The sequence below is a fragment of the Jaculus jaculus genome, chromosome 15 (assembly GCF_020740685.1).
Source record: "Jaculus jaculus isolate mJacJac1 chromosome 15, mJacJac1.mat.Y.cur, whole genome shotgun sequence".
Classification (NCBI taxonomy): Eukaryota; Metazoa; Chordata; class Mammalia; order Rodentia; family Dipodidae; genus Jaculus; species Jaculus jaculus.
The window spans coordinates 16,728,068-16,738,338 of NC_059116.1; the positions used below are offsets into that span (position 1 = coordinate 16,728,068).

Below are 10,271 nucleotides of genomic sequence, written 5' to 3' on the forward strand. Positions count from 1 at the left end.
CACAGCGCGAGCGCCTTGCGAGCTGTCATCGCATCCACAGAGCATCCCCGCAAGGGGGAGCCCGAGCCTTTCCTTAGGGGCCTACCAACTCATGCAGGGAACGCCAGGGACGTCCTTGGAAGCGACTCTACTTGTGTCCTAACTCGGGTATAGATCTCGGAAGGGTGAAGGGATCCCCGCCTCTCTTCCAAACTTTCCCGCGTAAAAAAATAAACAAATAAATACATGCGCACGTCACGTGCCATGGCGGGACCAATCAGAGCTCTAGGAAAGGCGGCGTGGTGGAGGCGTGGGGGGGGGGGGGCTACCGAGCGGGGCGACCCTGCCGGGAGCCCGGATCTTCACCTGAACGCGGCACGCCCCGCGGCTGCCCCCGCGCTGCCCCAGGCCTCGCCGCCGCCGCCGCCCTGGAGGGACCCGCGCAGCGCCTGAAGGCCAAACCACCGTTGCTTTAGCATCCGACCGCGTCCGGTCGCCATGGAGACCCAGCGGTACAGCCTAGCGGAGAGACAGCGCTGAAGAGAAGCGCCCCGCCTCGCGCGTGCGCACAAGCGCGGCCGGGCTCGCGCATGCGTGGGCTGGGCTCCGCCTCCGCCTTGGCGTTCTGGACACTTCCGGGGTCGCCTTCTTTCCCAGGTCTCTGTCATTGTGACGCCGCTGAGGAAGCCCGGCGTGGAATCCGCCGCTCACAATTTACGACCCTCTTGCCTGCTCTTTATCGGCCGGGGCATCTGCATTTGCTAGCTGTTTTGTTTTCTTGAAAAGAAACAGAAAATGCCCCCAATTATCATTTGTCCATAATTAGGGTAAACCCACAAGTCTGAGAACTTCCCACTTGACACAGTCCACGCTTTAAAAAAAAAGAAAAGTCACGAGAACACACGGTTTATAACTAAACTGGTTTAGGGACGTTCTGCTTGAGAAACGCAGCAATGAGGCACAGCACCAGCCACTAAACAGCGCCCCCACCTCCTTGTCTCCGGGAGTGCACCCTGCGCGTGCGCACGTATCCGCGCAGAGATGTCTGGGAACGTAAACAAGGCTGATGCGTTCTTACCCCGGGCATTGTGGGAGATGTAGTCCTTTATACCTCACCCTGACGGGCAGCGAGTGAGCTCTGAAAACTTCCTGTCCCAGGATGCCTAGGGCTTCCCAAGCCGCTTTGCGAAGGCACGGCGGGGAAGGTGTGAATGTCAGCAGAAAGGTAAACAGGGCGCTTTAATTCAAGTAAAGAAAGAAAGGTGTACGTAACTTGTTTTGTCTTGGAGGTTTTTCTTATTAATATCTTGGCCTAACGCGCTGTGTAACGTGACTGTTTTGATTTCATTACGTGTCTTCCTAGGCGTGTTGTGGATTGCGACGCTTTTGTCCCTATCGTGAACAGTTTTCTAGGAACATGATGTGTACTCTTCTGCGAGCTATGCACTATGCGGAGAAGATGCACGGGTCCGCGGGAAAGAGATTTTTATCATACTTAGTGCTCAACAAAGCTTGTTTGAAAACTGGGTCCCGTTTGAGATGCGGGCTGCGAGAGCAGAAAAAAATGGTGCAACCTAAACCAGTATTTGGAGTCGTCCAGAAAACCATCGGGACTCAGACACGGAATCCCCAGAAAGCAAAAGAGGACAGCAGCAAGCAAGTGTCTGTGCGCAGAGGTCAAAGTGGAGAAACCACCATCTCCACATCTCAGAAAGGTAAAATTATACTTATATAGTCATTACCAGCCTTCTAGTCAGATTCCTGTTTTGTTTTGTTTTGTTTTGTTTTGTTTTGTTTTGTTTTGTTTTGTTTTGTTTTTGAGGTACGGTCTTACTCTAGCCCAGAATGACCTGGAGTTCACTGTGTAGTCTCGGGGTGGCCTTGAACTCACAGCCATCCTCCTACTTCTGCTTCCGGAGTGCTGGGATTAAAGGTGTGCGCAACCCTTCTCCCCGCCCCCCCCCCTATCAAATTCCTCTTTTGTACCAAGTTCACAGTTATTTATTTACTTATTTGTTTATTAGAGAGAGAGAATGGGCACGCCAGAGCCTCTAGCCTCTGCAAACTCCAGATGCATGTGTCACCATGTGCCTGTGGCTTACGTGGGTTCTGGGGAGTTGAACCTGGGTCCTTAGGCTTTGCAGGAAAGAGTCTTAACCGTTAAGCCATCTCTCCAGCCCTCTTTCTGTTCTTTTAATCACATGTTTTAAGTTAGGAACCTGTGCTATGATCAGGACTACTTTTTCAGCTTTATAAAAGTAATCATTTATCATACAGGTGGAAAAGAATACAGAAAAAAATAACAGCATCTGTTAAAATTTTGTTTTCCTTAAAAAATATTTGAGATTTATTTTTAAGAAGTCTGGTCTCTCAATGTAGAATAAATTAACCTATAAATAAAATACCAGTGAGGTAATGTTATTAGTGTAGAAAAATAAGTACAATAAAGTTTCTGTAGGTTCTTCATTTTGAAGTTTATATGCTTCATAAATCTTCCTGGCCAACGACAGTCCAGTTCCAAGTTATATTCTCATTTCATTTTAATGCACCAGTCAGTGGAGGCACAGGGGATAACATTAGCAGAAGTTGTTGGCTGAAGAGTTGATGCTATTTTAATCCCCTAAGTCCCTTGTCCTTTGGCTGACTGAGCCAGTGCTTGATCTGAACAGGGCAGACCTGTGTCCATGTTACCTCATGTGGCAGTTTTCACTGAGAGTTGGATGTGTACTTCCTGCTAGAAAAGAATCAATATTAACATTATAGCATTAAATGGAAGAAAAATGGATAGTCCAAGGTCCTGACTACCATGATGCCATTCTAAGCACACCCAAGCTCGTCTGATCTTGGAAGCTAAGCAGGTGAAGTGAAGCTAGCACATGAGTGAAAGATTCCAAGGCCCTTCTCTGAGACCTGCTGAAGCTCATTGCACAGACGTGAGAACAGCTGCTGAGAATGCAAAGGACTATTCCACTGGACACTGACTCATGTGCACCTGCTAGAAACATCGAAAGCCTCAAGTGGCTTAGGGTACAGTGACCCACGTGTGACCCACTGGTCTTTTCTCTTTGCAGTGAAAGAAGCTGGAAGAGATTTCACCTACCTCATAGTGGTGCTCTTGGGAATCAGCGTGACAGGTAGCAAACCAGCAAGTGTAACAGCCCCGACTGCTTGCAACAGACCTTCCCGTCGTGTGGCTCTGCTTCATCTTCTCTTTCTCTGATTTCCAGGTGGCTTGTTATACACGATTTTCAAAGAACTTTTCTCTTCATTCAGTCCTAATATTATATATGGGAAAGCCTTTGAGAAATGCAGAATACATCCTGAGGTTAGTTCTCTGATGAGAGGGAGAGCATATTAAGTGGGCAGAATTCAAATACCATTTCTGAAACCAGCAACATCACATAGTAATGTGCTGGATAGGGCATTTTTATTATCAGGCTTGTGTTCTGAGCAGAATCACTTTGACCACCAGCACCGGTATAGATGCTTTTATTCTAATTCTGCAAGTGAGTTGTTTTACTAGCTCATGTCAGCTCGGAAGCTTGTGGTCTATGGCATCTTTCTTCCTAATTTTTCCTCATAGGACCTAGGCAGTCTGTGAGAAACAGAAACTGAGGCCAGGAAGGAAAAACGTAATGGAGAGTTGAAAATCGGCAGAGAATCGGGAACCTTGCACTCTAGCCATTGAGAGTCCCAATCATACCTTGCAGAAGTGCTCTTTTATATAAAGGTCACAATCTATACTTCCACATGGTGGGAACCTTTCCTGTGTTAGGGTGTAGTGCTCTTTATAGTCCACATGGTGGGCACTCAGCCTGTGTTAGGGTGCATTGCCAGTGACATGCTCAGTCTTAAATGTCTTCAGCATTTTATAGAATACGTGCAAAGAATGAGATTTTTAAACTGTAGTTTCATTTGTTCCCTAAGGGAGATCTACTAATAGTCATTCATCTTCAACAACACAATTTGTCAGTACTTTTGAAGGACACTATACCTGTTGAAACAGAAAACCCAAATGTTCTGATAAGGATTTACTTAAGCTATTAAAGTTGATTTTTATTTTTATTTTGGGAGAGAGAGAAAGGCAGATAGAGAAAACAGGTGCGCCAGGGCCTTTGGCTACTACACACAAACTTCAGACGCATATGCCACCTTTGCATCTGGCTTTACTTGGATCCTGGGGAATTGAACCTGGGTTCTTTGGCTTTGAAGGCAAGCACCTTAACTGTGAAGCCATCATTCAAACCCTAATTTTCATTTTTTTTCCTGAACAGTTGTTCCACTTTTTTCCAGTCCCATAGATCTTAAACCCTGTCATATATTACTCCTTTTCATTTGTGCTTGGAAATGGTAGTACAGGTGCTCAGCAAAGACAAAATAAGGAAACATTTACAAAGTCACAGGTCACATATTTTAAGTTTCATGTCAAATTTGCTTTTAAGAGAGTGCTCCAGGAGCTAGGGATGTAGCTCAGTTGGTGGAGTGTTTGTCTCACGTACTTGAGGCCCTCGATACCATCCCAAGCACCACATAAACTAGGCATGGTGTCTCATTGACTGTAAACTCTGCACTCAGGAGGTGCAGGTAAGAAAGTTAGGAGTTCAGGGTTATCTTCAGCTGCATTGTAAGTTCAAAGCCAACCTGGGCTAAATAAAATCCTATCTCAGTAAACAAATAATGTGCTTTGTTTTTTTGGGTTTTTTTTAATGAATGTAGGGGCTCCCAAGTATTTGCTCTTTAAATTCAATAAAGACTACATTTTGACTTCAAGTAAATTTTCCCATTCAAATAATAGATTTGCACCTGGTTTATTTTAAATATCTCATCATTACCTAGTCCCCACACACACACACACTCTGCTTAGTGATTTTAAAATGCCCTCTTGATCTCATAACTTTTTAGTGTCAGATCCCAGTAATTTAATTTCATTAAACACATTTATCCACTTCATCCTCACACTATGTATCAGTAGAGAAATATTCAAACATGTCAACCATGAATTTCATCAGAGAGAGATATGAACACTTTGTTTTGTTTTTTTTATGAAGGGAATGGGAACAGCCTCATTCAACCTACATTATTCTGAAACTATATAAGTGTCACTACCGAATTGCCTGTTTCTATCCTTATACGCTAAATACTTGTTTAAAGAATTTACAGAATGATTTTTGTGTGATAAGCTTTTATTCCAATTTTCTCATTATTCACATCAACATTTTTAAAGGGTCCCTGGGCTTACTATTTTTTTTTCCTAAAATCACTTAGTGTATGCAAGCAAGTGAATGAGCAAATAAGTCACTTGGCTGTCAGAAACATATTTCCGTAGACGCTGTGAAGAGAGTCACAGTAACAGTGAATTGTCTTTGTGGCACAGGTGATCAGTGTCTTCGGTGAACCCGTCAAAGGCTATGGGGAGATGACAAGACGAGGTCGGAGGCAGCACGTCAGGTACCACAGTCTCTCTGAAGGTGCCAGGTTCTGGGGTCATTGTTAAATAAAAGGAACTGAAATGCGTATGTTTGTATTTTCTTGACAGTTTTATCGAGTATGTAAAAGATGGGCTGAAACACATGCGAGTGAAATTCTACATTGAGGGCTCCAACCCTGGAAAGCAAGGAACGGTGCACGTGGAAGTGAAGGAGGTGGGAGAACTGTGGGTCTGGGAGGTCCGTCTGGGCTGGTGGTTCTGAGCACACTGTTGCTGAAGCTCTGGAACTGGACATAATGTCTGCAAACATGTTTTCCAGAACCAGGAAAGTGGAAAGTACGAGTTCCGGTATATATTTGTGGAAGTAGACTCCTATCCTACAAGAACTATTGTCATAGAAGATAACCGATTCCAAGAGAGTTAAGAGGATCAAGGCAGCTGCTCTCTCCTGATGGCTGTGGAGGGGCACAGTCTCCGCTCTCTTCCAGTGTCTTCAGAACAAGGCAGGAAAGAACACCCTTGCATAATGCACACATAAAGGATATTTGGTGTGTTTAGACAAACCAAATTGGAAACTTTCCTTGTGAAAAATCATGAAATGGAACAAATTTTACATGATTATGTCAAGTTGTCAATTAGGACAAGTATTTCAGCTCTGCTTTCATGATGAGAATTTTTTGTTACTGAAATTTTTACACTATGTAAATAAAATACATTTCAGTATTTTAAGTTCTTTCAGTATTGTGTATGTTTATAAAGCCTCCACATTAAAATTAAAAGTAACTCAAAGGGGGTCTGGAGAGATGGCTTAGTGGTTAAGACATTTGTCTGCAAAGCCTAATGACCTGGATTCGATTCCCCAGTACCCACGAAAACCCAGATGTATGGATTGGTGTATGTATCTGGAGTTCATTTGCAGCAGCTAGAAGCTCTGGTACACCCATTCTCTTTCTCTCTCTCTCCTCTCCCTCTCTCAAGTAAAATATTTTTAAAAGAGGAAAAAAAATCATGGCAGGATGGGAGAATCTTGCCTAAAAACAGACTGAAAAGAAAGAGGTGAAAGTGTGCAAACAGCTACTATGAAACAATTCTGTATCTTGAAAGGCTAAGACTCAGAATTCCTGCATACCAGAACAGACCATGTTCTCTGGGAGAGAAAGATGTAGAAGGAAAGAGTACAAAGAAAAAGAAGAAGAACACACAGAAAACAACTCACAAACACACACAGAGAGGGGAGGAAGTAGAGGGCAAAAGCAGCACGGGGCTAAGCCTGGCAATGGGTGTTTGAAGCAGGATCGGTGTGGAAAGAGCTGACTGGAGACACAGGATTTGAAAACTGGCTGAAGTGATCCATGGGACTTCCTCACCTCCTGGAATGGTGACTCCTCTGCTGCGACTTCCTGTCTTACCCGGGATGGCCAGCTCAATTCAGTTAGACTCATCGTTCTGAGGTCAGGCCGCTGAAAAGTGCTGCAAACTCCCTTTGGAGCAGAGGCCGTGGGCATGGGTAGTTGAGACCTGTTCTTCACTGGAGTGTCCTGTTGTGCTTTGAGCTGGTTCTCCAGAGCCTGGGAGTCTACTCCATCTGGGATCAGTCCTTTTCTGCGAACTGGGGCAGGATGGGGTGAGGAGACTATGTACTGAAAGTCTCTGCAGTTTCCCAAGTCCCTGGTGTTGGCCCTTGCTCTCCTGGGGACGTTACCTCTTCAGATTTGCATTCCCAGTGGCAATACGTACTGGAGTCCCAGGAAGTTTCCTCTGTGGCTGAGAGCCCAGAACTGTCTTGGGGCATGCTGTGGACCTTCCCAGCATGGCTGCAGGTTCTGGAGTTGATTTTTTATATTAATAGGTAAAGTAGTAAGCCAATTTCATTCATTTTCTAAATGAACCAACATTGTTTCCAGCTTCATCCCCTAAAGTGACATCTATCTCAGTACCAAAATCCTCTATGTGTTCACACTGAGCCTAGCCTTTTTCATTTCAGTGGCCAATTATGCCAGTACAAATCAACAGTACAGCAATCAATAGCACGCTATTCTATAGCTTCTCAGTGAATGGTTTCATCTGGTGAGGCTAAACCACCTGCCCTACCCTTATTCAGAAGTATTCTAGCTAATATTGGCTGCTTACCATTTTCATCACTGTCCAAGGAAACCCCTTTGTGTTTTTTGTTTGGCTCCCTCAGTGAATTCTTAAAACTCGGGGAGAGATGGCTTAGTGGTTAAGCACTTACCTGTGAAGCCTAAGGACCCCGGTTCGAGGCTCAATTCCCCAGGACCCACATTAGCCAGATGCACACACACACATCTGGAGTTCGTTTGCAGTGCCTGGAGGCCCTGGTGTGCCCATTCGCCCGCTCTCTGTCTCTCTCTCTCTTCCTCCCTCCCTCCCTCCCTCCCTCCCTCCCTCCCTCCCTCTCTCCCTCCCTCCCTCCCTCCCTCCCTCTCTCTCTCTCTCTCTCTCTCTCTCTGTCACTCTCAAATAAAAATGAATTAAAAAATTTTTTAAAAAATTAAAAGAGGGTTGGGGTGTGCTAATACATCTAAGGTAATTCAACTTTCTAGAATTACCCAGCATATAATGGAAGAGGTAAAACTTCACTCAAGCTACAAGCTGTAAATGAATCTTAAAGGCCCAGTGCTGCAATTCTAGATCACAAGACCTGATATGGAAGATATTCTCCAACTTTCCCTAATACATGGAAAGTTTGCTGAGGTACCCTGCCCCCTTTTTGCACATATATCTTATTTCCAAATTTCCCACCCAACCTAGGGTTTCTCTGATTTGTAAGCCTGACCAATATCTCTGATAAGTAAAATGCTCCTAGGGCCCTCTCCTTACCCTTCCTCATGGAATTTGCAGTGAACTTTTGTTTAAGATAGTTAACAGAAATCCAGGTACATCATAAGATGTTTAACAGTGACAAGTGTCATATATTACTTGGGAATATATTTTTTCATTGCGTGTGTGTTTGCATGCACGTGTGTGTACACATATGGCACTCATGTAGCATGTAGAGACCAGAGGACTACCTTGGGGATGTTATTCCTTATTTTCTTCTTTTTTTAAATCTTGTATTATGTATTTATTTGACAGAGAAAGAGGGAGGGAGAGAGAATGGGCTCACCAGGGCTTCCAGCCACTGCAAATGAACTCCAGACACATGCGCCCTCTTGTGCATCTGGCTAACATGGGTCCTGGGGAATCGAACCTGGGTCCTTTGGCTTTGCAGGCAAATGCCTTAACTGCTGAGCCATCCTTCCAGCCCTCTTCTTTTTTTCAAGGCAGGATGACTTGGAATTCACTAAGTAGTCTCAGGCTGGCCTCTTAACTCACATCAATCCTGCTATCTTGGCCTCCTGGGTGCTGGGATGAAAAGTGTGTGGCCTTACTTTCCACCTTGTTTCAGATGCCTCTGCAAGCACCAGAGTAGCTGGTCCAAGCACATTTGGGTCCTTCTGTCTCTGCCCCCCATTTCCTCAGGCTCCTGGGAATTACAGATGCTTGTGCCACTGTAACTCCCAGGTGCACATGGGGCTAATGGTCTGAATTCTGGTCATCATGCTTAAGAAGCACATGCCTTGAGTAATTAAGGCATCACCCCAGCCCTGAGGGTTTTTTTGTTGTTGTTGTTGTTTTTTTAGGTAATAGAAAGTGTGCTAGGGCTAGAAAGATAGCTTAGTGATTAAGGACCCTGGTTCGAGGCTCAATTCCCCAGGACCCACATTAGCCACATGCACAAATGGGCGCATGCGTCTGGAGTTCGTTTGCAATGGCTGGGGGCCCTGGCACGCCCATTCTTTCTCTCTCTGTTACTCTCAAGTGAATAAAAATAATCAAAAAAAGGGCTGGAGAGATGGCTTAGCAGTTAAGCTCTTGCCTGTGAAGCCTAAGGACCCCGGTTCGAGGCTCGGTTCCCCAGGTCCCACGTTAGCCAGATGCACAAGGGGGCGCACGCGTCTGGAGTTCATTTGCAGAGGCTGGAAGCCCTGGCGCGCCCATTCTCTCTCTCTCCCTCTATCTGTCTTTCTCTCTGTGTCTGTCGCTCTCAAATAAATAAAAAATAATAATAATCAAAAAAATTTAATGTGCTAAAATTAAAGTTTTATTGAAAAGGCCAAATTCATCAAAGAGAGAATCCTGTCTTTATTCCCTATAACTGGTGTATTTACTGTTTAATGAATGAAATGAAGGACCTCAGTGATTGGACCAATCACTACACTCCAGACTAAATGATACCTCTATTAGAACTTGTTCCCATTCACTAATTGTTACTATCACACAAGAGGGCAGACATGGGTCTGAAGAGATGGTTCAGTGGTTAAAACACTTGCTGCACAAACCTGATGACCAGAATTTGGAGTCCTAGAGCCCATGTAAAGCTGGACACAAGGGCTGTGTGCATCTGTGATCCCAAAGGGTTTGTTGCAATGGGATGTGGAGAATTCTGAAGATCACTAGTCAGGTGTTCACAGGGGCAAATCAAGAGAGACCCCATCTCAAACAGTGGAAGGTCCTCTGACCTCCACATATGTGCCATAGTGCACAGAGTGCAAAAACAGGAATACTGATTTCTTTTTCTAAAATTTTTATTCATTTTTGAAAGAAAGAAAGAGGCAGACAGAGAATGGGCATGCCAGGGCCTCTAGGCACTGAAAACAAGCTCCAGACACATGTGCCCCCTTGTGCATCTAGCTTACGTGGGTCCTGGAGAATCAAACCTGGGCCCTTTGGCTTCGCAGGCAAGTGCCTTAACCACTAAGCCATCTCTCCAGCCTTTTTTTTTTTTAAATGAACTCCAGATGCATGCATCACCTTGTGCATCTGGCTTTATGTGGGTACTGGGGAATCAAACCTGGGTCCA

At 44.9% G+C, this 10,271-nt stretch overlaps 2 protein-coding genes across 3 annotated transcripts in view; one reads left to right on the forward strand and one right to left on the reverse strand.

The window, feature by feature from the left end:
• The window catches only part of Fbxo15 (F-box protein 15), a 51,699-nt gene extending 51,544 nt beyond the window's left edge, over positions 1–155 (reverse strand). The window contains exon 1 of the mRNA XM_045135172.1: positions 86–155. The gene's annotated coding sequence lies outside the window, so the exon portion shown is untranslated. The remainder of the gene's footprint in view (positions 1–85) is intronic.
• A 947-nt stretch (positions 156–1,102) lies between these two features.
• On the forward strand, positions 1,103–6,139 carry Timm21 (translocase of inner mitochondrial membrane 21). 2 transcript variants are annotated; one of them, XM_045135073.1, is made up of 7 exons: positions 1,103–1,204; positions 1,343–1,694; positions 3,051–3,113; positions 3,207–3,304; positions 5,354–5,427; positions 5,516–5,621; positions 5,727–6,139. In XM_045135073.1, the coding sequence occupies exons 1-7, from the start codon at positions 1,139–1,141 to the stop codon at positions 5,829–5,831; spliced, it is 864 nt and encodes a 287-aa protein (XP_044991008.1). In that variant the 5' UTR covers positions 1,103–1,138; the 3' UTR covers positions 5,832–6,139. The 2 variants fall into 2 exon arrangements, with proteins under 2 accessions (XP_044991008.1, XP_004654873.1); XM_004654816.2 differs by having other exon boundaries at positions 1,168–1,243.
• The last annotated feature ends 4,132 nt before the right edge of the window (positions 6,140–10,271 follow it).